The sequence below is a fragment of the Pseudophryne corroboree genome, chromosome 7 (assembly GCF_028390025.1).
Source record: "Pseudophryne corroboree isolate aPseCor3 chromosome 7, aPseCor3.hap2, whole genome shotgun sequence".
NCBI classification, from domain to species: domain Eukaryota; kingdom Metazoa; phylum Chordata; class Amphibia; order Anura; family Myobatrachidae; genus Pseudophryne; species Pseudophryne corroboree.
In genome coordinates, this window is record NC_086450.1 from 101,690,451 (window position 1) to 101,717,738 (window position 27,288).

Here is a 27,288-nt window from a genome sequence, read left to right on the forward strand (position 1 = left end):
GCTCAAGCGCACTGATAGACGTTCTGAATAATTCACTGGGTTAGGAAAATTAGAAACAATGTCACTTCAATGTTGCCACATAGACCTAGTCTTGGTCTCTTTGTATCAAAAGCTAAGTAGCAACAGTTAATACAGCCTGTTTGAGAACAAATGAATGTAGCTCCCGTCCTCTATGCTACTGGCGTAGCATAGACTAGGTCTATGTGGCAACATTGAAGTGACATTGTTTCTAATTTTCCTAACCCAGTGAATTATTCAGAACGTCTATCAGTGCGCTTGAGCTGTTTTCTTTTACTAATGGTTTTTATTATATCTTGTGTGTGTCATTAAATTTGTTTCATTTTTATCAGCAAGTTCCGTATGAGTTGCAAATTGATTTAAGCAGACACCTGTGTATTTATCAATTTTTATTCATTATCAATTAAGCATACATTAAGCGCAGCACATTTGTATATATTGAATCTATCTTTGTGGCATGTCTGTGTTAATGCATATGTTACCATATATTGCTGTGCTCGCTGTGTGTATTTGCAAGCATAGCGACTAATAATGTGTGGAGTCTGTATGTTCTCTCTATGTAATATTTTTGACTTCAACATTAGCCAATATTGGGTATGTGAGAATGTGAGGAGATAAGTAATCACAGAGGTTTTATCCGTAAAAAAATTACATAAAGGGGTAGGGAGGGAGGGAGAGAGAGAAAGAAAGGAAAAAAAATGACATAATTCCCAACTTAGAATTGAGCTTTCAAGCTGAGTGATCCACATCAGGGGGTGCGTATAGACTCTTCTATGTGTGACAGCAAGTCTTTGCTATCACGGAGTTCCCTGATAATGACCGTTTTCCCTTGAAGAGCCATGATCAGCTTGAAGGGGAATCCCCAACGGTATCAAATGTTTCTATCACGCAGGACCCTGGTAAGGTCACAGAGTTCCCTCCGTTTAGCAATGGTTAGTGGGGCCAGATCTTGGAAAAACTGGGGTTTAGTTAAGTTGAAAAGAACATGAGGTTTACCCTGAGTAGAAGTGAGGATCTTTTCTTTATTTTTGAACTTGAGAAAACGTAGGACCACATCACAGGGGTCACCATCCCTAGGTTAGGACAAAAGGCCCGATGAGCCCCTTCCAATGGAAGCTGTACATCACCCATGTCTGGAATCAAAAAGGAGAATAGTGTATGGAGGCAGGGTTCCAAATTATCCGCACTGACGGATTCAGGAATGTTGCAGATGCAGAGATAACATCTGCGCTCACGATTTTCAAGGTCCTCATTTTTTGTGCGGAGTTCAGATAATTCTGAGATGACCTGGTCCAGGTCACGACCCCTGTCATTTAAAGCTTTCTGGACACTGTCCTGTCTGGTTTCCATTTTGGTGGCTGTGGAAGCGAGATAGGAGATATCCGTCTTAATGGAGGCCACCGCTTTATTCAATTTGGATAAATACAGTATTAATGGCACTATACTGGAAACTACTGAGGAGGAAAGGGATCTAGGAGTTACTATTTCAGATGACTTAAAGGCAGGTAAGCAATGTAACAAGGCAATGAGGAAAGCTAGTCAGATGCTTGGCTGCATTGGGAGAGGAATCAGCAGCAGAAAGAAAGAAGTAATAATGCCACTGTATAGGTCATTGGTACGGCCTCATCTAGAATACTGTATTCAGTTCTGGAGGCCATATCTTCAAAAGGATATTAATACATTAGAAACTGTACAAAGGAGGGCAACTAAAATGGTGCATGGCCTACATCACAAAACATACCCAGAAAGACTAAGAAATCTCAATATGTATAGTTTGGAGCAGAGAAGGGAAAGGGGGGACATGATAGAAACTTTCAAATATATCAAGGGTTTCAACAAAGTCCAGGAGGGAAACATTCTCTAAATGAAGAGAAGCAAAAGGACACGAGCACATGCACTGAGACTGGAGGGGGGGAGGTTCAGGGGAAATTTGCGGAAAAATTATTTCACAGAACGGGTAGTGGACAAGTGGAATAGCCTCCCATCAGAGGTGGTAGAGGCTAAGACAATAGAGCAATTTAAACATGCATGGGATAGACATAAGGATATCCTTACAAAGAAATAAGGATCAAATAAGGTTAGAGATAAAAAATAATATAAAAAAAAAAATGGGCAGACTAGATGGGCCAAGTGGTTCTTATCTGCCGACAAATTCTATGTTTCTATGACTCCAGAGATTCCTTAAAGTCTGTGATAAGAGAGCCGAGAGCTAAAATGTTATCCTTTGTGGACAGAGCAGAGGGCGATTTGGCGGAGCTATCCATATAATCATTAGTGGGGGAGGGGGGACCTCTAGGTTGGGTGTTCTTGGTGCCCTTAGTAAAATGTTGAGAGATATCAGTGCCCCCCTGTTTAGGAGTCTTGGTCGAAAATATCTGCATGTGGACCAAACCAGTGTAAGATGTTTTACTATTGTTAAAGAACCATCAGGGGAGACAGGAATTTCACAGACGTATGGAGGTAGGAGGACGATAAGTAAAAACACCCAGGGGAGGCCACTCAGTCCGAACTCAAGTGAACATTAGGGTGATCCCAGGGCCAGACATAATGAAGCGGGAATCAGCGTCATAAAGATACCTCAGCAGCTCAGGAACAGGGGAGCAGCGGCAGGGCCACAGAGCTCAGACGGGATCACTACAGACAAGGGTGGAGAGCTGGAGATGTCCGGATCCGGCTGCAGGGAGGCAAGATGGCAGCAGGTATCTCCGTGGGATCAGCACTCTGGGCGCTCTTTCCCCCCGCACTGTCTGGGCAGCAAGGACTCTAGGTACGACTCAGCAGGATGGAGTGGGAGGCAGCAGGGAGTAGCGCCGGACTGGGAGTGGCAGAATGGGGACAATCCTCCACAGGCAGCTCCGGTGAAGGGGGTGCGGGAAGGGACCACAACTGAGGCCGCGGCTTCAGCCGGGAGATAGGCCCCCAGGACACGGAGCTCACTCCTGAGGTGCAGGGAAGCCAGACACAGACTCCCTACGTGGCAGCAGGTTATGCAGAGGCACAGGTCCACCCAGCACGTGTGGCTCCACCTCATGATGAAATTGTGGACGCATCGATTTGTTGCTGACCCCTTGCTGCGCTGCAGTCGGCCCGGCACCAATTAACGAAAAAAACGCTGCCAGCAAGTTCCCGTTTCGACCGCCACTGTCAATCACCTTGTGGCAGATGTGGCCACAAGGTGTAGGGTTGCGCACAAGCACGATGATTGCTGTACGTGCGCAGACCCCCTGGTGCAAACACGCAGCTGTGTCCAGGTCTAAATGACATCCTTTGTCAGCTGCATTTACTACACTTTGCTGAACAGGGGAGAGATTGAGTGGACTGATATTTTTACCACCAAAATGATTCTAATTATAACTTAAAACAGATAAAGTATGTGCCTCATAGACAACATCTGAAGTCTTAATCCTGCTGAGTGTCTGATTTACGCATAGATGCAGATCTTGTACACATGTACTCCAGAGGTACATATGTGTCCACCTCTAATTGAGTCGAAGAGTCTTTAATTTAGCTCTTATAGGATAGTTCTGCACAGTTGGTAGAATATCATAGATAAAGCCAAATACCAAAAGATAGCTTACGTAGGGTAAGAGGTCACATGATCTGGCTATATTGGTTGGTTTCATGAATTAAAAAAAATCAGGTCTGTAGGATAATGCGACAGAAATCATTATATGTTCTTTGCTTATGTCCAGCTGGTCTGTTTCCCCCCCCCCCCCCCCCCCAGAAAAGCAGCATGTTGGGCATCAACAATACATGTAGCAGCTAGAAGGAGCAAGACATTGAGCGAGCCACTAGATTTGTGTGACCACTGGGCCTACTAGAATATGCATTCCTAAATAGTTAATCTACAAAGATTATTGCTATGGTTCCTGACATCCTCCTGAGACAACATGGAATGCCGTGCCGGAGATCCACACCCCCTTTTCGTCATGCTGGATGCTTGCCAACCCTTCAAAAGCTGCTGGTCAGTCCCCATCCTCTCCCAGAGACAACACAGTGCCCCCCCTCCCAACCTCATCCCCACCCCCAGAACACTGCAGCCTGCGGTTGGGACAGTTGGGAGATATACGCTTTGTATATTAGAGAGGCTATTAGACTAAGCATTAAAAAAAAAATCTGCATAATAGACAGAGCAACAGATTAGGTTATACATAGTAGGTTGGATACTAGATAAAGTACTGCATATAATACTAGAAACCAAATATGACTTTGCATATTTTACTTAGGACCATATATGGCTCTACATTGCTGATTGCTGCAATGGGGCTCGGAATGGGGGTCATTTCGAATTGATCGCTCGCTAGCAGTTTTTAGCAGACGTGCAAACGCTATGCCGCCGCCCACTGGGAGTGTATTTTAGCTTAGCAGAAGTGCGAACGAAAGGATCGCAGAGCGGCTACAAAAAAAAATTGTGCAGTTTCAGAGTAGCTCCAGACCTAATCAGCACTTGCGATCACTTCAGACTGTTCAGTTCCAGATTTGACATCACAAACACGCCCTGCGTTCTCCCAGCCATGCCTGCGTTTTTCCTTGCACGCCTACGTTTTTCCGATCACTCCCTGAAAACGGTCAGTTAACACCCAGATATGCCCCCTTTCTGTCAATCACTCTGCGGCGGACATTGCGAATGAAAAGCCTCGTTAGATCTTGTGTAAAACTACATCGTCTGTTGTGAAAGTACGTCACGCGTGTGCATTGCGCCGCATATGCACGAGCAGAAGTGGCACTTTTTCACTTAATTGCTGCGCTGCGAACATTTTTATCTAGCGATCAACTCGGAATGACCCCCCATGTGCATATATATGTTGGTATGTATATACAATAAGTTTTCCTTCTGAGAATGATAATTATGATTGGGATGTAGTTTTAGCTCCAACAAAAGAGCAGTGCATGCTTGTCTAAAAGTTTGTGTACAGGTCTATTACATTATTTTTGGATTATCAACAATCTCGTCCTCTTCCAGCAATCCCAAGACATATGCTGACAGCTGCCTTTATTCTGCGTCATGTGACTGCATGGCCCCCAGCCCTCTGACTGCGAGAGCAGCTGCCATCTCTATTAATGACACATCTACCCCGTGCTTGGTGCAGCAGGTGCTTATGTAGGCCACTATTTTGCTATAAATCATGAGATGCTGTCTGTAACTAAAGGTGGGTACACACTAATAGATATATCTGCAGATCAATTGATCTGCAGATATATCTATGGACGGATCGGGCAGTGTGCTGTGCATACACACTGCCCGATCCGTCGGGGACTGACGTCATGAACTGGGCGGGTGTGTACACACGCCCGCACAGTTCAGCTGTCAATCACCGCCGGCCGCCGCAGCATGTGTACGGGCGGTCCCGTACACACACAGCGACGCGCCACTAATATACTGGCTATCGGCTGTGCTGCACGGCCGACGCAATACGTCTGTGAACGACGGAGTTCACAGACGTATCGGCCGTACACACTGGCCGACAGTCCCGTGATATATCGGCCGTTCAAGAGAACGCCCGATATATCGACCAGTGTGTACGGGCCTTAAGAATCAGGCCCCGTGTTTCAAACACTTTAGGTTCATTTGTGCAAGGTCCAAATGGCTACAGACATATCCGTATGTAAAAGTAACAAATTAGAATCTGACACATAACAACTTAACAAAGAACATGCGGTTTTATGGTAGAATTTTATTGTAAAATTAAAACTGCATTGCATATCATCTGTAATAGTTAAACATCTCTTTTTAGTCACAGGATAACAAGGGTCCATTGATCACACCACACCATACCATATCTCACTTTTCACACACACTGTGCCCTGACAAAACCAAGTATGGCAGTGTGACTATTGCTATGGTTCCTGACATCCTCCTGAGACAACATGGAGGCCTCTCGGTTATAAATCTGTAAATTACGCTGTCAAACACAAGTAGTAATTCAGTGACCAATCACAGCTTGGCAAAAACTTTTATTTGTCTCCTATTAATTACTGCAAGTAGCTAAATTAGTTATTGAAATATTGACATTCTCTAATTCTATCCATTATGTTAGTTCTAGAGTATGAGCTAGTTGCTCAAGTGCATTGGAGAATCAAATAAAGTGCATCTGCTGCCTACACACCGAGGAGGCATCTCTATCTTGTGGCTAAGGGGGACAAGATAGAGTAGTGATAAAAGTGGAGAAGTGAGCCAGTGGAAAAGTTGCTCATGGCAACCAATCAGCTGCTCTGTATACTTTTATAGTGTGCAAATTATAAATGTTACGTCAATGCTGCTTAGTTGCCATGGGCAACTTCTCCACTGGCTCACTTCTCCACTTTAATCACTGCTTAGTACATCTCCCCCTGAATACCTTATGGATAATTCAAATATTTACATTGCTACAACACTTTTGATCTGCGAGGTTCCTCACAGATGTCACTTAGTTCATGAGCTGCCTTCTCATGGATGTTAGTTCAGTTCATTATAAGACTGCTTCAACTACATGTAAGGGATAAGTGCAAGATAAGCATTGTTCATAGTGATTGATGACTGTAGTTTGTCTTAAATCCCCACCACTATATAGCCCAGAATGGACAATAATGTCCTTTAAAGGGTGTAGCTTATTGTCATTTGGTTTACATCACGAACCCACAGTTATTTCTGACAGATTAATCCACAGCACCAAAATGATTCCTAATGCGTTTTGCATGCATAGGCACCTAGTCTGTATAATCAGTTCCATTTATGATATCACCATGTGCTTTCACCTAATAGGAATGAGAAAATTGAGATATCACAATGTTATGCGGCAAAGCGTTTTGATAGATGGACACAAGATTGTCACAACCAGTGAAACTTCAGGAGACATTTTGGCACTCTTTATGAATTTACAGCATACAACATCAGTGGAGATTAAAAAGGATGTACTGTATAATGGTAGTTGTTTAAACAGAAATGTTAGAATATATAGCTGTATACGCATCCTGGTCTAGTAAGACTTGGCTGATGAAAATTCTGGAGATGAAACTATTGTAGATAGTAAAAGATTTAGATTTACATTGTGTGCCCAGTGACACAGGAATAAAACAAAGTGACAAAATCTTTTGTGTGACCAAATTAATGACAAGTGGTGTATATTGGCACTTCCATAGGTATTGTGAAAACAATATGCCCTAAATTAATAATTACATTATGTTCCCCAAAAGCTCACGCACATCTAAGCAGCACCATCTTGATTATTGTTTTAGTGTTAAATATCAAGTAGCATAAAAAGAAAGTGAATGAAAACCATAATAGTACAAATAATCTACATATGTTCACTCCGGGAAAGTGCTGCATGTGGCTTGTTATTCCCTCACTTTTTGTTTTCTATATCCCTTATAATTTTCTAAAACTCAAAGACAGAGTAATGAATAAAAATAAAAATAAAGTAAACCTAAAATTAATGGATAGACATAATACAAGCTACAATACGGTCTGGTTTTAAATTGATTAACAATTCCACAGAATATTTTCTGCATTTTGTGGCAGAATTTTTTCGCGTTTCACTACAGACATTTGGCTTCAACTATTGCAGAATTCCTATCTCCTTTTAGTTCCCCCATGGACCCCACCACAGAGCTGAATTGATTGAATGATGTTTCCCCATCTCTATAGACTAGATTCAGCAAAATATGAATTTAAAAATCCAGTGCAGATTGGAGAAGCCAAAATAGAATTTGAAGATTATTTTGCTGAAACCTTGCCCCTAATGTGAAACAGTCTGTTCTGCCACAAAATTAGAGTCGCACCAAATTGAATCTGAGCACGTGAAGTTCCTGTTGCAGTTCCATTACACTTTACAATTTATAGGGGGTTATTAAAAATGAATATAAGTAGAAGGTAAATTGTCATTCAAATTGTGGTAAGCAAGAAAATGACCACATTTATTTCAGTACTTGTAGGGCTAAACTGAAGATAAAGGAATTATTTTAACAACATTTGGAGATAATTTATCACCATTTTAGCATTAACAATTGACCTCTTCTGTACACTTTTAGAGGATACACCCCATTAACTGTAAATAAACTCAGAAATAGTAAATTAACGTTACAGATCTCTAGTGAGAAGAAAAAGATCTGGCTGATTCAAATGTTACATTACAAATGAATTGAAGATTGATCCAGTGGAAGTAATTTACATAATAAAATCAATGTTCATGGATTTAAAGTGCTAGTATAGTATGCATTTATTTAATGAGCCTACGTACTAAATATCTCAAAGGTGGCCACAGAATAACATTATTTATACCTCCTTCATGCTAATGGGCATTAATAGAAGCTAAATCTTAGGTACCTTTGACAAACCTAGGCTTAGATTTTATATTTCTGGACTACATTGAAGGGCACTAGTTACAAGTTTCACTATGTTTTTTGTTTTTTGTTTTCTTTGGCTCACAAAGACACTAAATTACAATAAACATTATTTAGAACTTACCTCAATAATATATACTATATATATTTATTTATTTATATATATAAATAGAATACAATACAAATGGAAGAAAATACAAGACACCTCTTTAACATGGTAAATCTCTGCATATAAATAAGCAATTATTTTTGTATACCTACAGTATACCTGATCAGATAAACTGCTGTAAAACTATGACATTTATTCCCAGTTCACAAACTTGTTTGACAATAATATACACAATCTACACTATTAATCCCTAGAAACACAGCAAGAATATACCTGTTAACAACAACTGTGCTACTATAACCCCCAAGACATGGATGGGGATACACAACTATTTACTAGTTAATGCTTTCAGACTAGTTAGGTTATTGAGAAGAGAAGGTTCAATACTATTAGGCAGGATTCTGTCCCACAAACCTAAGGTTGCACTGTCTGGCACAAACAGATGTACGTTTAAATATGATTGTGTGTATACTTGTCATGTACAGGGTTAAGTGAAGACTTCCTTATTTTTTGATGCAGCGCGGTAATTTCATTGTCATTATAATTTGAGCTACTTTTGAATAAAAGCAGATAAACCTATTTTATATCCTAAGATGCATTGCAAATGGGGCTAGACCAGTGGTTCCCAAACTGTGTGCCGTGGCTCCCTGGGGTGCCTCTGGACACTTGCAGGGGTGCCCTGGATTGGTGGTCCAGGACCAATTCAAATTATTCATGGTCAATATAATAGGCAAAACCAGTGCTGGTGGCTGCCAGTCATAAACTATGTGGCCAAACAGAAGCAAATCTTGTCCCTCACCACACAACTGACCCTAAGGGTGACATATAAACACAATCTACTTGATTTAATATTTCTTTCTAAATTTCTCAATAAGAAATTTTTGGCCTAGGGGTGCCGTGAAAAAATTCTGATTCTCTAGGGCGCCGTGATTCAAAAACATTTGAAAACCACTGGGCTAGACGCTTTTGGACTGAGGATTTCCTCTTCTTGGCTGTATCATTTCACCTAACGTTTTAAGAGGTGAAAAAAAGTGAATAAAAAAACCCACACAATTTATCCACCCAAGCCACACTGAACAACCCCCCTTTTCCAAAGCCACTGATAAACACAATAGGACACTCCCCATGTGGATCCAGCACAGTGCTATCAGGTGGCATGCTTTAGATGGCTGGATCTTTGATCCAGAAATAAGCATATATGCTTTAAATGGACCTTGCCATGCATTGTGGGATATCATATAACCCTGTTGGCATCAATGAGAAAGCTAACACAGTTAAGTAGTGACTGTAGCTGCAAAACTGTGCATTATCCAGCTACAGGAGAGTCTGTATCCTTCCTGATGTAAACCACATTATACTGAAAAGTCAATGTATTACATCAAAAAGGACTTGGGGTCCCTTAGTTGCCGTTAGTAGAAACTGCCCTTTTACCATACAATTTAAAACTGTCTCAGAGATTTCTCTGTGGCCTCCTTGAGTTTGAGGAACTTGTCTGTCTGTCTGTCCCTGTATATTATGTCTGTTTCACATATTAACTTTCAATAGCTTGAGAATCCTGCTCTACCAGCATTTACTGCTAGAAGCAAAGGCCTACATTACATATGTCAAGGGCCGGCCCTGTACATAAATATTCACACACAGACATACAAGTGGATACATATTACAACACTCAATAATCTTTTTTTGTATGCTTCTGACAACCTTAACAAACACATATATAAGGTTTCACCGTACACATGTTAGAAAGATAATATCTGTGTTTCAATGATCTACATATACGTTTCAGCAACCTATATTTGTTTAGGTGCCATAGGAGAACTGTGTTTCAATGATCTACATATACATTTCAGCAACCTATATTTGTTAAGGTGCCATGGGAGAACTATAGAGGGCAGATCCTTAAGAATTGTATCCTGTTTTGGTTCACAGGGAATAACAAAACAAAACAACTAGGCAGCCAACTGGGTAGTGGAGTAGGTTCCCCCCAGCACGGAGAGGGTTAACTGTACATGGCTCATCTATTACAAATCCTGCCCCAGTCTCTCGATTTCTTCCACCAGGAAGTCGATGTCGGATTTGGTGGCTGCTGGGTTTGAAATGACCATACGGAAGAAGTTGACCTTGTCTCCTTGGGGTTGATATCCCACCATCGTTGTCCCGGACTCCATCATGAGAGCTTTTATCTTGGGAGCAACCTTTGAATAAACCAAAGATATTATCAAAAGTTGGCGAGAGGTAAAAGATCTTCTATAGTAATTAAGGTTGTACATGGCTTAATACGAATAGATCAGCAATGGCTTACGTTTGTATTAGAAATCTAAGGTGGTCATTCCGAGTTGTTCGCTAGCTGCATTCGTTCGCTGTGCAGCGATGAGGCTAAAAAATGGCACTTCTGCGCATGCGTATACGGCGCAATGCGCATGCGTATGCGGCGCAATGCGCATGCGTATGCGGCGCAATGCGCATGCGCGACGTACTATTACAACGACCGGTGTAGTTTCACACAGGGTCTAGCGATGCTTTTCAGTCGCACTGGCTGCCGCAGAGTGATTGACATGATGTGGGCATTTCTGGGTGTCAACTCACCGTTTTCAGGGAGTGTTCAAAAAAACGCAGGCGTGCTAGGAAAAACGCAGGCGTGGCTGGGCGAACGCAGGGCGTGTTTGTGACATCAAATCTGGAACTGAATGGGCTGAAGTGATCGCAAGCGCTGAGTAGGTTTGAAGCTACTCTGAAACTACACAAAATGATTTTGTAGCCGCTCTGCGATCCTTTCGTTCGCAATTCTGCAAAGCTAAAATACACTCCCAGTGGGTGGCAGCATAGCGTTTGCACGGCTGCTAAAAACTGCTAGCGAGCGATCAACTCGGAATGACCCCCTAATTCATGTTGAAATACAAGAAATGGGGTTTCAATGCCCAGTTATATTGTTTGTGCAATTATAAAGGGGAAATTTCCTTGCAAAGTTGAATATGGATCTGTATTCTATATGTAATATATTCTATAGTCTAGCTTGGGTGTTAGTGTATACCTCTGTTCTTGGATGATGGATTGTACTCATATCATTCTGTAGTGCACTTGGCACTGATAAAGATCGTTGATACCTATGCCACTGAACCTATATTGATCCTACAATGACCTGTATTAAAGTGCAACAAACAAGGAACATTGGGGGTCCTTCTGAGTTGATCGCTCGCTAGCAGTTTTTAGCAGCCGTGCAAACGCATTGTTGCTGCCCAATGGGGAGTGTATTTTCGCTTTGCAGAAGTGCGAACGCTTGTGCAGCAGAGCACCTGCAAAATCTCTTTGTGCAAAACAAGACCAGCCCTGTAGTTACTCTTCGTGTGCGTTGATTCTAAAGACGGAGGGACGGCTTTTGACGTCACACACCCGCCCCACTCCTGCATTTTTTCTGCTACGCCTGCGTTTTTCTAAACACTCCCTGAAAACGGTTAGTTGCCACCCAGAAACGCCCTCTACCTGTCAATCTTTCTGCGTTCAGCAGTGCGACAGGAATGTTCGTTAGACTTTGTGCAAACCCACGATGCTCATTGTACCTGTATGACGCGCCTGGGCATTGCGGTGCATACGCATGCGCAGAAAAGCAGATTTTTAGCTTGATCGCAGTGCTGCGAACAACAGCAGCTAGCGATCAACTCGGAATGACCCCCATTGTATGCAGTGTGTTTCTTTCTGCCTTGTACCTTTGCACTGATTACATTGTGACGTGTGGCCTCAGTATCAATTCTTGGTGTTTTATGAGTGTGACAAGCATGCCGTCCATCCGCATGGTCAAACAGCGCTACCTGCACAGCACACTTCAGTGCAATATGTGAATACGTCCTCAGTTATCATCAGCATAAAAATGAAGCCTAATTAGGGCGGTCTAAGATTATAATCTTTCACATCTTGCACCACTGTGTACTGTGAGCCTAACTCATGTTTATGTGATAGCCGATGTTCCCGCAATGGAGCGATTATCAGCAGACTGTGCATGTGCTGCGATCACATGCTTCAAGGTGCCGCTGCGATCTCGCTCGCAATGGGAAGTGATTGACAGGAAGTGACTGTTTGAAAGTGCTAACAAGGGGTGTTTGTAAAAATGCTGGCATGTCATGGCCATTGTTGGGGTGTGTATCTGCTGTCGGCTATGAGCTCATATGTGCAAAAGCATGGCTCCTCTGTCGCTATGGTGGTGTCCAGGCTGCGTAGCCATAGGCCTACCCTTGACGTCAGGGTTCTTTTTATTTCTGGGCAGCAGCTTCACTTGCTAACATTAGCAGTCCCGTAGCCTAGAAAATCACAATTGCATTTGCATACAAACATGAATTAGACCCTGTGCTCAGATACCATATGCTGCTCGTATACTATTCATGAGTAGTGGTGGGTCCCAATGAAAATTCCCACCAGTGTCCATAAAACTGATTGCACTCCTGGCACATCTCCGACAGCTAGTTGACTCCCGGGTAAATCTCTGAATAACGTATTAGACTCCTTTTATAATTGCATACAGTTGAACATTCCATTGCGAGTTCTCACCCTGTGCAGTTTTTCTTGCCTCTCATTACATGGAGACATGCCTCTGAGGCTCGGGGGGATGTACCAGAAGCAAACATTTGTGTGTTCAGGCTGGAAAACAGTAAAACTCCATTAGTAATATTGCAACCATTGGTGGGACCCAATGAGGTTCAATCAAGGGATCCAGCAGTAAAAGGGTTACTGCTGCTTTAATGAAGGAGCATTTCATTTATCCCCTTATGACTTGAATTTGATAGATGGTAACATAAGTATGAAGCAGGGGCGTAGCCATCTAATTTGGGGCCCCACAGCATAATTCCATGCCTACCCCCACCCCTCACCCCCCGCGCAGAAGCGCCCCCTATAGAGCACTCACCATTGTGGCCGCAGTGTGCTGCTGCACTGCCACCACATCTGCTCTCTTGGCCGGCCCGGCTCCGTCCACTGTCTCTTCACAGACGCTGGGTGGAAGCGTGGCCGTGGTCCGGGGATGTCGGACGTCCCTGCATACTCAGCCACACCTCCTCCCAGCATTAATTAGTACCCAGGGGAGACGGAGACGGCCGGGTAAGCAGGTGTAGCTGCAGTACAGCAGCGCAGCACACTTCTTGTAATGTAAAAAGCTGCCGGGGCTCAGTAGCTGGGTGCAGGGGAAGGCTCGGGCCCCAGAGACGGCTTGGGCCCCATAGCAGCCGCATCCCCTGCACCTATGGTAGCTACGCCCATGGTATGAAGCCATCAATGCAATGTCATAAAATGTTTATTTTCCAAAAAGTACAGGGAACATGCTGACAATGGCTTTGTACGGACAGAGGTCAGTTTCATTCCTGCAGTCTTGAACTAGATAAAATGAAGATGTAACAACATAGTAGTTGTACATATTATACTATGGCAGTACTCAGAGCCAGATTAACAATGAGACTCCACATAAAATAGGCCCATCATCATGTCGCCATGATGACTGCCATCCGCCCAGTTGGTCATTAAGTATTACATTTGTATTTCTATTGTCTTCACAAAAGGATGCAATATTTCTGCTTCTACATAATAGGGAGGCATAGGGGTGGATAGTGTAAGGGGTGTACACGCTCACATGGCACTGGCCCCACCCACAAGGTACTGCTCATAGCTCTACTAAGTCTAACAATAGGCCATACTTGCCTACTCTCCCGGAATGGCAGGGAGGCTCCCGAAAATCGGATGGCGCTCCCAGCCCCCTGGAAGAATGTGTAAGTCTCCCAGCCGAGCGCCCGTAGCCCGCACACCCCCTGACATACTCCCGACGGCGCAGTCAAAGTTGTCGGTCTGGGGGTCAGATGACATGATTCGCATCATCCCGGCCCCGCCCCCTGCCTTGCAATGCCAATATTATCGGCGTTGCTAGACAGGGGGAGGGGCCAAGATGACGCAAACATGCGGTTACGCCCCCAATTTTGCCCCTAAACGTCGTCATCCATCATCGCCACGCCCCCGCTGCCCCGACCTGGCTGCCTCCTCCCGCAGGGAGCAGCCAGATTTTCTGTAAGTATGCAATAGGCCCTTGATCATTTCAGCTCTAGGCCCATGTGGCCCTTATTCTGGCCCTGTCAGTGCTGTGTTAAATAGGAATGTTATATTTGTGATTGTGTGTAGATAACAACTAACCTCTCCTTTGAAGACCATTTCAAATTCTTCCCGATTGTTGATCTTTGAGTACAAATATTCTGAAAGCTCCAAGCATTTGTTGATCTGTTGTTCGAACCCTGCAGTACCCTGTTTAGAAAAGAAGGAATTATAAGGCGCCCATAATTTTATTGTGATAACTTATACTTTAACTTTAAGCTAGCTTAACACTACAAATAAAGACACAGACACCAATAGCTAGATTTAACAGGTCAGACGGTATTTATTGATAGTGGTCCTGAACTTTTTAAACTAGATTTTATGTTGGAGGATGGCAAAAGAAAAGGCGCTACCAATGCCAGCTCCAGTCATCTAATTATACCACCGAAAGTGAGGAGGGGACTACCAAAAACAACCACCTTCTACATGCCTAACCCGCATTGTGCAGGACCCACCACTCTTTCCTCTGGCAAATATGGGTGCTCCCGTAGGGGAGCGTCCGATTGTCCAACCGCAGGGTAAGGACACACTCGCCATCTTTACAAAAGAGGGTGCCCCACAATGACCACTTAGGCCTTAATGACTGCTGGCTGGTAGCGACTTTCCCGCCTATCTGGCTTTTAATAGCCTTCAAAGAGAAACACACTGTCAAAGTCAAAAATATTACATAGAGAGACCATATAAACTGCACACATATAAGTCGCTATACTTGCAAATATGCGCAGCGAGCACAGCAATATATGGAAACACACGCATTTGCTCGGACATGGCACAGAGATGGATTCGGCACTTGTTTCATACAGTACATGGTTATAATAATAAACAGCACCAGACATCATGGAGATTTAGAATTGGCTAATGAATTAATGTCATGGATGTGTATCATTCGAACCGAACCAGATAAACACATCATGTTTGGTATTGAAGCAAGCAGAATCAGGTGTGGGTTAGTTTGAGGCCTGTTGTGTTGTTGTGGGACATTGCAGCGGATAGATATGATTATATGTATAAAAGCTAAGATCATATTGTTAGAACAATATGATGCTCAAGACAACCTTTTACTAAGTTTTCAGGGCTGAACCTGATTAGCATATACAAAGAGAATGGTGACTCAATACAAAGGAGAAAGAAAGACCCCTCCCCCAGGTACTGGTCAAACAGGAAGGTAGTGGTCAGGTGTGGCCTCAGAGAACAGATGTAATGTAGCTACACTCACAGACACACACACAGCTACCTGGCACCAAGCAGCATGGCGGCTGAATCCCCAGGACATCTTCCAAACTAAAGGCTAAGTATATAATCACATGGCTATAGAAGGAAATATAGACATATTGCTTTCTGGTTTAAATAGGATATTGTAACTTGGCTGTGATGATTGTTGGGTGTTAGTGTTGGTGCCCTGTGGAATCTGTGATGGTAGCTGGGATCTTGTTAATCATAAATACCACCATGCAGTACTTTTGAATATGTGCTGGTAGCAATGGCAGGCTGATACTTGTGAGTACCTGGTGGTCTGGTCTTGTGATAACTCATATGCTCTGGTTATTGAGATACTGAAGTTGTTTGGGATGTGAAATTATGAGATGGTTCTAGGAAGTTGGATTACATTGTGAAAGGTGTTTTAGATGGTTTGGAATTGTAAAATCAGAACATATGCATTGTTTTGAGGCTTGGACATTTTGGAAGAAAATGGAGTCTTGTGTTTTCTGCTATGTGATTGTGGTTTAGTATAGAGTGCCATGTGTTTGGACCTGCAAATCTAAAATGGCTGCTGCTGGATGTCTTCCCCTCCCCCTTTCAGCCATGTGGTGTGGTCTTTGGAATCAAGTGGAGGTTTCTCAAAATGGAGTCTAGCTTCCATCCCATGCTGTATTCAGCATTGACTAACTGCGCAGCGATTGTCTCTCACATGTGTAGTTTTATCTGCAACCATGTTGTCTCTTATTTAATGTTATCATGAGCCATTTCTCTCTATCTCTCTCTTCTTCTCTTCCCCTTCCATTTTCCCATAAATAGTAATTGTATTGTATTGTATTTCTTGTGTAGTTATCTGGTTAGGTAGTCTCTGTTATATTGTAGTGTATCATTTGTACTGTTATCCCCTTTTACAAGTATATTAGATATAATACAGTTAATAGGCTTTGGAACCTAAACCAGTATCTGTGTATTTTCTATAGTGTTAAGTGTTCACTTGAGCGTCGGTGACGCTCAAGCAGCTTTGTAGTTAGTCAGGTTACACAAGGTTGCACTTACACCCTGTACTCACATTAAGGTATTCAGAGTATTTCATTGGTATAAGGTTTTATCATAAAGGTATAGTGTTGTGAGCGTCTGCATCGCTGGTGACCTCCTCGTGGTCTCGAGCGTATGCTACGCTACAGCGAATCATTCCCCTAGACATAACCAATAACGTGTCCTGTGATCACTGGGCCGTGAGCGAACGTGACGCTTGAGCGTCTCGCCTACGGCTGAGCGATCGTTACGCAACTAGCGTACCATTACGGTACTTCTTAAGTAAACAGCGTACAGTGTTCTTAGCTTCATAAAGGGTTGTTATAAGGCAAAGGAATTTATCATTGTCAATTGCGGGCTCGTCCTATACTTCTCATATCTGCACTAGGTAGATCAGCAGACATTATCCCTCCAGCAAAGGGTGGGAGGTTGTCTCACAGTGCTGACGGGATAAGCGTCTGCTTCGCTTAGATAAAGAGTGCTGAAGGAACCCGGTAACCGGAGGTAAGAACAGTACGCTATTGTCTTTGAAAATCTGGTTTTTATTTCAATTTGGTGCCAACTACACACTCAGGCCTAGAATAACTTTAGGAGTTTTGAATGATGACTTTCTTTGTGACAAGAGGCCGCATGGTCTGTCCACCATTTTGTGTGACCCTCATGGAGGTGGAAGGGGGAGGAGCAGCGGCCATTTTGGGAAGGTCAATTTTTTTTTTTCTGAGCGGCTGGTTTTCAGTTGACTCAGGAAACAATCAGCCATCCACTGTCAAAAAGAAATCATCATTTAATGAGTTTTTTTTTAATGCATTTATTTAATCTATATCATAGTCAATCATAAGTAATAGTGATTGGTACTTATATGTAATATCTATATGCGTGTGCTTACATCAATGTATGTTATTAGATTAAATTTAGAATTGCATTTTCATCTGTGTAAGTTTCACATCTCACCTTCCTGTTTGCCATTTGCATTGATAACGTGCTGAGAAAAAAAACAAGCACACAGCATAGAAGATACTGTGTGGTGTTTGGTAAGCGTTTATATAGTGAAATATCGCTTATAGTAAGGCGATACAGAAGCCACAAGACAATAGCACACATTTGTTCAGTTTCCAAAATTTAGTTTAAATACCTTACTTTACTGTAACGCCTCTGGGGAGAGCTATCAGACTACGGGAAATGATTTTTCTGATCAGAAAACTATAAGAATGATAGTGGGTTGAAAACGGTATGAGTGTATTGAATCCCGCTTTGTGGACTTTGTGATCTATGTGATAAAACGGTATTGAATTCCGCTTTGTGGACTTTGTGAACTTTGTGATCTATGTGGAACGTGATGAGCACGATCTGAGTGAAAACGTGCAACAGAGTGTGATAAAGTTTTCGTTGTATTACGCTCTGGCTGTTTTGGAGCACAGTAGGGAGACTCCAATGATCCTACCATTTATGGGCAACAAGTGTCTATAAGTGGTACGATTGGACCGCACGGTTGTATGTGTGACCAATAACGCAACGTGATATGAGGTCGTATATCCATGCGTAAATCATGCCCTCATACGTGTTGTAGGGAGCACATGCAAGCGTGATTTGTGTAAAGAAAAAGGAAGGGAATTTTCTCAGGAAAATCTCTAGAGATAGGGCCTGCAACGGCTACACGTGTCTGCTAGAAGGCGGACCGGAGATACCCGGAGCAGAAGAAGTTCAGTGGAAGAGCTTTAAGGATTTCCAACGAAGTTCTGTGTTTGGTGCATTTTAGGAAGTTTTTCTGTGTTAAAAAGGTCCACAATGGCAGCCAAGTGCACAACACAGAGACGGTCGGAGGTCAGGATTCAGACTCCAGAGGCTTGCAGACCCCGAGGGTCTGCTCGGTTAGTAATGTGGGGGAAATATGGTCCCCACACTGAGACCTTTTGTGATGAATGGACACGAATGACTGCGGGGGATAAGGCACCATTTCCCGGGATAGGTAGTTTTGACTTAGAGGTGTTGCATAATTTAAGGCAAAGGATCAGTCTCATAAAATCCTGGAAACAACGAGTTAAACATGATGATTGTTTGCAGTTATGGCAACTGGAAAGTGAAATGCAAAGAAATGTAACTTACATATCTAACTTTCATCTTGAGAGGAGAGACATGGCATTGAAGAGGATTATGGTTGCAGAGAAATGGCACAATGTTGTACGATAAAAATGCACTTAGTAACTGTATTAAGAATGAAAGTGTTAAATGTAATAATGTTTATGAAAATGAAAGTGTAAAAATTACAAATGTTAACCTGTGCAAGTCGCACCCCATGTTAAACTTCCCTCAGGATTACCAACAAGAAAGTGAGCCCAGAACGATGTCGGCACCTCTTAAAGAAGCCATCCTACAAGACATCCAGGTGGACGCGACCAAATTGGTAAAGGCAATAATCAAACCCCCTAACGGAGGGTCAGGTGAGGTCGTGTCCACAGGTACGTACAATGTTTTATATCACGCACAAACAAATGTACCCCATATTGTAAGACCAAAACAAGGTGATGTAATTGAGTTTAGTCCTGTCAGGGTGATCACAGTCCCCAATGGGAAGACTGACGATCAGGGAATCATTCCCGTCAAGGACAGTGCAATGCGCCATCCCTGGTCCCGGACAGAATTGAGATCAATCATGTCTGATTACCCAGATCCTAGGAAAGATCTAACTGTATGATCAAAGATTCACAGAAGGCATATCAACTCCCTAGACAACGACATAATCATGGTATCCAAGGAACCAGGTAGGTACAGGGAAAGCGGTTGAGGGTGATGAGCATCCAAACGTTTGAGGAGGCATCAAATCAACCAAAACCCCAGGCCATTGGCACATGGAGGAACTTAAGGAGTTGTGATCTGTGCAAAAGAGAACTGCAATAACCCACATAAAGTTAGACCCCCTAGACATGAAAATGAGCAAAAGTTATGACACACCAAATTACAAGCAGGGATCATATAGGAAGAATTTTGGGCCACACCCATAATATATAGTTAGGAAAGGTGATTATTAGGAATGGAGGCAAGCCTGAGGTAACGGTTAATAAAGTGGGAGGTCATTCACTGGAGACACAGGAATGACCAGGTTGAACGTTGTAAATGTATTTGTGAAAAATGTTTTTTTTTCTCTCTCTCTCTCTCTATCCCCATCTCTGACGAGTATTGGTAAGAATTCACACATTGCATATCCACTTGGTCCTTGCAGAAGTCTACCAAACCCCAGCATGACCTCCGCCACAATGTATTTCTGGCCAGATACAGACAGTGGAGTAATGCAGGTGCTGGTGGGGAGGGACTGCTCAAGGAGACCATTAGACACATAGATATGACAGCCTAATAAGTCTGACAATGTTTTTCTAATGCTAACAATGTTTTCTTAATGTTGACAATGTTTAAAAATGTTTTGTTTCTCTTTTCTCATTGGTGGTTATTGTCGAGTTATGTAATGTATATATGCACATGAATTGTTCTCTATCTCTTTTGTTTTTTTGTTGTCTCTCTCTTCCCACTCATGTTTCCATGGTTTAAAGATGGTATGTCATCCCTCAGTTGGACCAATGGTAATGCCAGATTTTTTCTCCTTACAGAAAGATCGCCGGTTAGGAAGGAATATTGCATCACCAGAATGTTCGTTTGGAAGACTGAGAGACAGCACCTTTGAGAGGACAGCAGAACAAGAAGAACAACAAGACGAGAGAACTTATTATCGTAACAAGTTCTCTCCCCCTCAAACTGTTTTCTTATACCCCCTTTACAAATTTCTTCTTTTCTCCTCCTGTAAGATGGACTTGCCCCAAGAGACTGTGATATGGATTTTCCCGTTAACCATGATGTTGACCAGAGCAGTCTGTTTCGGTGAGAGTACCAGTGAGGTCGAGAAAGGATCCAGAAAGGTCCTGATGACTGAGACGGAGGTGTAAATTTCCAATAGCAACCCAATCACCAAGCAAAGGCGAGTACCGGGCACGATCTAACAACCATGTTATCTGTAAACATTTTCTTTGAAGGATTGTTAGTTCAAAAAGAAAAACTGTATCTGTAGGCTCTGTGACAATGGTTGAAGATGGATGCATAAAGAAATGCCAATCCAGTCTTAATATCCATATGGACCGGCATCCATTGAGTGACTATCACTCCTTAGTGGGTAGTGTGTTAAATAAAACTGATTGTTGGGTATGCTCTCAAGTACCTCAGGGTCATAGTAAATCAGGGCTAGTACCATTTCCTTTAACATTAGGGGAGGTACTTGAGCTAAGTGGTGGGAGACCGGTGGACAGGAGGTTTAATATCTCCAGCCCTCCTAGTTTGAAGCTCCACCAATACCATGTGGATAGGTCCCTCATATGTTTTAACATCTCCAATCCCAGAAAACCGGGAAATTGGGAAGTGTCATGGAGCAACCTTACCATGACCTTTTCACACAGAGCAGATAGAATGCCTACAGATACAGAGCTCGTACGCCACATAGCCAGTAGAGGAAAATCTTTCCGGTATCGATATACCTTAGGAAATAGGATTACTAGAGTTGGAGAGGTATCACCAGGATACTGTGCACATATCGTACAAACTGATACGTGTATTAAGCAGATGGAAGAATTAGGGTCAGGAGATTTCACCCGGAAGGTTTGTAACATGGTCATGTCCTTCTCCGTCCCTTATGTTCTCCCCGATGACGCATATTTCATATGCGGGAGAAAGGCGTATGAGCGGCTTGCCCCAAACCCTGAAGGATTGTGTTGTATTGGAAAAGTACTACCTGAGGTAATGAGTCTAAGGAGTGAGGAAACCGTAATTAACCTGGATTTGATTTATGACCCAATGATAGAAACCAGAATGTGATGAAAATGCGATTATACGGTCCGTTTCTTTCACCTGTTTTTCTGCTTTTCTCCCAGATACAAAGACCCCCTTGGACGAGGAAGCTGACGAGACGAGATGTATACAGACAACAGACAAGCACCAAAGAAGAAGATTTGACAACTTTAAATATGGACACTTGATGAACTTTGCCATGGATCCCCAGTTTCCCTAGTATCTTTAAACTCACGCTAGCCCAACATTTTTGTAAATCTGATGGCTCAGACAAAGCTATTTGCTCATGCCTAAGGAGCAATACAGCGCAAAGAAGACGACTCTCAACAGATACCGAACACAACCTCAACGACAGATGTACATTTCCCTGACATAGAATATCATTGCATTTTCCATAAGTGTTCTTTATCTTCATCTCTACAACCCTCAGGTAATAACACACATAGACGATAGGGAATACAGGCACAGATATCAGCAACCACATACCTCCCCCATTCATGTATCACCAATTAAAATGTGCATCCCCATTTTGTTACAACCACAGCCGAAATGAGCTCGGTAGAGTTTGACAGCCCATCCACAGACCCTTAGTACGGGATAAGAAGGAATTCAAATGTATACTTCGCAATACCTCGAAGCTTGATGTACAACACGTACGGCACGATGATACATGACCCCCCAAACATGGATTCATACACACATGCTTCTGCTATCTCACTAGGTCATACCCTCTTCACATCTTCTCCTCTCTCCTCCCTTACCCAACCATGGAAATGTATTAACCCCTGACATATATTTTTCTCTTTTTGAAATGTTTTAGGAAGTGGCAGTTATTGGTGACTGCCAAAGGGTGGACTGTCAAAGTCAAAAATATTACATAGAGAGACCATATAAACTGCACACATATAAGTCGCTATACTTGCAAATATGCGCAGCGAGCACAGCAATATATGGAAACACACGCATTTGCTCGGACATGGCACAGAGATGGATTCGGCACTTGTTTCATACAGTACATGGTTATAATAATGAACAGCACCAGACATCATGGAGATTTAGAATTGGCTAATGAATTAATGTCATGGATGTGTATCATTCGAACCGAACCAGATAAACACATCATGTTTGGTATTGAAGCAAGCAGAATCAGGTGTGGGTTAGTTTGAGGCCTGTTGTGTTGTTGTGGGACATTGCAGCGGATAGATATGATTATATGTATAAAAGCTAAGATCATATTGTTAGAACAATATGATGCTCAAGACAACCTTTTACTAAGTTTTCAGGGCTGAACCTGATTAGCATATACAAAGAGAATGGTGACTCAATACAAAGGAGAAAGAAAGACCCCTCCCCCAGGTACTGGTCAAACAGGAAGGTAGTGGTCAGGTGTGGCCTCAGAGAACAGATGTAATGTAGCTACACTCACAGACACACACACAGCTACCTGGCACCAAGCAGCATGGCGGCTGAATCCCCAGGACATCTTCCAAACTAAAGGCTAAGTATATAATCACATGGCTATAGAAGGAAATATAGACATATTGCTTTCTGGTTTAAATAGGATATTGTAACTTGGCTGTGATGATTGTTGGGTGTTAGTGTTGGTGCCCTGTGGAATCTGTGATGGTAGCTGGGATCTTGTTAATCATAAATACCACCATGCAGTACTTTTGAATATGTGCTGGTAGCAATGGCAGGCTGATACTTGTGAGTACCTGGTGGTCTGGTCTTGTGATAACTCATATGCTCTGGTTATTGAGATACTGAAGTTGTTTGGGATGTGAAATTATGAGATGGTTCTAGGAAGTTGGATTACATTGTGAAAGGTGTTTTAGATGGTTTGGAATTGTAAAATCAGAACATATGCATTGTTTTGAGGCTTGGACATTTTGGAAGAAAATGGAGTCTTGTGTTTTCTGCTATGTGATTGTGGTTTAGTATAGAGTGCCATGTGTTTGGACCTGCAAATCTAAAATGGCTGCTGCTGGATGTCTTCCCCTCCCCCTTTCAGCCATGTGGTGTGGTCTTTGGAATCAAGTGGAGGTTTCTCAAAATGGAGTCTAGCTTCCATCCCATGCTGTATTCAGCATTGACTAACTGCGCAGCGATTGTCTCTCACATGTGTAGTTTTATCTGCAAACATGTTGTCTCTTATTTAATGTTATCATGAGCCATTTCTCTCTATCTCTCTCTTCTTCTCTTCCCCTTCCATTTTCCCATAAATAGTAATTGTATTGTATTGTATTTCTTGTGTAGTTATCTGGTTAGGTAGTCTCTGTTATATTGTAGTGTATCATTTGTACTGTTATCCCCTTTTACAAGTATATTAGATATAATACAGTTAATAGGCTTTGGAACCTAAACCAGTATCTGTGTATTTTCTATAGTGTTAAGTGTTCACTTGAGCGTCGGTGACGCTCAAGCAGCTTTGTAGTTAGTCAGGTTACACAAGGTTGCACTTACACCCTGTACTCACATTAAGGTATTCAGAGTATTTCATTGGTATAAGGTTTTATCATAAAGGTATAGTGTTGTGAGCGTCTGCATCGCTGGTGACCTCCTCGTGGTCTCGAGCGTATGCTACGCTACAGCGAATCATTCCCCTAGACATAACCAATAACGTGTCCTGTGATCACTGGGCCGTGAGCGAACGTGACGCTTGAGCGTCTCGCCTACGGCTGAGCGATCGTTACGCAACTAGCGTACCATTACGGTACTTCTTAAGTAAACAGCGTACAGTGTTCTTAGCTTCATAAAGGGTTGTTATAAGGCAAAGGAATTTAGCATTGTCAACCAAAACACAAAAATTGACATCAGAGAAAAACGTGAGGGAGGGCGGGAGGGGCTGTCCAAATGGCAAGAGGAAGTATGAAGCACATGACTCAAGCTTTTATATGCACTGAAGTCTACACCCACAAATACTGATGGACAAGGAAAACAACCTATGGAAAATTCCCAAGGTCTCTTTGGAAAAAACTACCTAGCAACTGCTTTGTCATAAACAACCAATCACAAAAAATGGGGCTCTTATATGGCCTCGCGCTTATTCAGCCCTCAGCTAACCTATCATAATCTGCGTGACTTGCATCTCACTCTGTAAACAGCTGAATGGGAGACATGTACAAACTAAGTGCTAATATTTATTTTTCAAGGTGAGAGAAATCTCCCTATTAAAGTGCTGTTTTTATTTCAATGGCCATTCTCCATCCTTTGGGTAGATAAATAAGCCCCAATTGAGAGGTCAATCTGACTGCAAAGCACTGTGTGCAATCAGCAGTCCCAACTGACACGTGATCAGGACTGGTTAGAAGTCAATTGCAACTTTTTGTTGCTGTAACTGGGGGGTGTATGAACCAGTGTTATGTGCACTGATACCACTTCTCCCCCATGTATGAAGGCAAATGACAGTCATTATCAGCACTGCTATCTTTAAGCAAGCCGATGGCCCACCCAGTGTATGACCGGTCAGTGGCGCTGACCGCTCAGACAATTGCGGCTATCTATTTTGACAGCTGCAGGTGTCGTTACCCCATACCACAGCAGGGACAGCTCTGCCCTGGCTGCGGCAGCTGGGCAGTGCACTATGCGCTCTGGTAGGGATCACCGGTGGGGGGGGGGGGGGGAGTATTCAAACCCCCACTCCGGCATCCGAGATGCTCATACATCTCATCGCTAATCCTTCCTGCTTTGCCTTGGTGGGGAGGTCAAGCAGGAAGCGTTATACCAGCATGATACGTGCAGGTATACTACATCTACCCCTGGGTCTCATATAATCTGTTTGTTCAACCTCAGTGACTAATAACTAGTTCCATAACATTGAACAATCATTTTCCTGTTCATGGGGAGCATACTGTAATAAGGATTTTTTTAAGAAGAGGCCATCATCTAACAAATATTTTGTTTTGCTCCTCTACTTCACTCAACTGTCAGAGCTGTGGTTGTCCCAGGGAATGTCATCCATTATTTCAGGGAAGAAACATGAGAAGAGCTGTGGGTGTCCCAGGGAATGGCATCCATTATTTCAGGGAAGAAACATGAGACTTGATTGCTCTTGCCTGTGTATCTTAAGGCCCGTACACACTGGCCGATATATCACGGGTCCGTCGCCCAGTGTGTACGGGCGATATGTCTGTGAACTCCGTTGTTCACAGACATATTGCGTTGGCCCTGCAGCACAGCCGACGGCCAATATAGCTACTGATATATTGGCGCATCGCTGTGTGTGTACGGGCGACCAGCCGACCGCCCATACACAAGCTGCGGCAGCCGGTGGTGATTGACAGCTAAACTGGGCGGGCGTGTGTACACGCCCGCCCAGTTCATGATGTCAGTCCCCGACGAATCGGGCAGTGTGAATGCACAGCACACTGCCCGATCCGTCCATATATATATCTGCAGATCAAATGATCTGCAGATATATCTATCAGTGTGTACCCACCATAAGTAGCAACCAGGACACTAGTGTACACTGCAGTAATCACAAGACCATATCCATGATTGCTTGGCTGCATACTAATATGAAGGTACATGTTCATTGGTTCCTGATAGTTTAAAAGGCAGGGAGGGATTAACCATACTACCAAACCATCCCCATTTCAGTGGGACAATCCCGCTATGCGTGGCACTGTCCTGAGTTCACACCCACGGGCCACAGAGCAGCAACGTCCATTTAGTGCCGGTAGAGGCAGCGCTGTGGTCACAATGAGATCATTTAATGTTAGGAAGTATGAATTAGCAGCCTTGCCTGTGATAGTTGCAACTACTGTCTTTACCTGTGTTTCCTGGATTCGGAACTATATTCTGCTTATTATTTTGACCCTAGCTCTGATTTTTATGCTGCCTGCCCGACCTTTATAATCGTTACTATACTACAAAAATGTTCTTATCCCTTATATTGAACTTTTATCTTAGAATCATTGCTGACATGCTTGCTCTATACTGGGCTATAAGGGTTGTAGTCAGGTGATCGGCGGTCGGTTATACCGACGGCGGGATCCCAGCCGCCAGAATACCGGCAGGGGGTCCAGGGCTATTCCCACTCGTGGGTGTCCATGACACCCATAGATTGGGAATAGAACCTGTGGCGAGTGCCACGAGCCACCAAGCTCGCAGCGTGGAAAACACAGTGAGCCTGGTGGCCAGGATGCCGTCATCGGAATGCTGACTGCCAGGATCCCGACGGCTGGTCACCCGACTCCAACCTCAAGGTTCAACTGAGAGAACCAGCATTAAACCTTCCATTCTTCACTTGAGTGGACAACCTGTGCAAGGACTTGAGACAGTAAACAGGACACTAGCAGGTCCTTAATAATTTCCCCAAACTACTAGGCAATAATAGAAAATATCTGCACAATATGATATAGCAGTTAAAGCCTACCACCAGTGTATTTCTCAAGCAGTGCCAGTAAATACAAGGGCCCTCATTCCGAGTTGATCGGTCGCAAGGCGAATTTAGCAGAGTTACACACGCTAAGCCGCCGCCTACTGGGAGTGAATCTTAGCTTCTTAAAATTGCGACCGATGTATTCGCAATAATGCGATTACTAACTACTTAGCAGTTTCAGAGTAGCTCCAGACTTACTCTGCCTGTGCGATCATTTCAGTGCTTGTCGTTCCTGGTTGACGTCACAAACACACCCAGCATTCGCCCAGGCACTCCCACCGTT

At 43.2% G+C, this 27,288-nt stretch overlaps 1 protein-coding gene across 4 annotated transcripts in view; it reads right to left on the reverse strand.

Annotated features, from left to right (window-relative positions):
• Positions 1-5,673: 5,673 nt before the first annotated feature.
• Positions 5,674-27,288, reverse strand: part of GAD1 (glutamate decarboxylase 1) — a 162,104-nt gene continuing 140,489 nt past the window's right edge. For all 4 annotated transcript variants that reach the window (XM_063933493.1, XM_063933495.1, XM_063933494.1 and 1 more), the window contains 3 exons: positions 14,609-14,716; positions 12,986-13,075; positions 5,674-10,641 (listed from right to left, as the gene is read on the reverse strand). In XM_063933493.1, the coding sequence (XP_063789563.1) occupies positions 10,468-10,641; positions 12,986-13,075; positions 14,609-14,716 (372 nt within the window). In that variant the 3' untranslated portion in view covers positions 5,674-10,467. The remainder of the gene's footprint in view (positions 10,642-12,985; positions 13,076-14,608; positions 14,717-27,288) is intronic.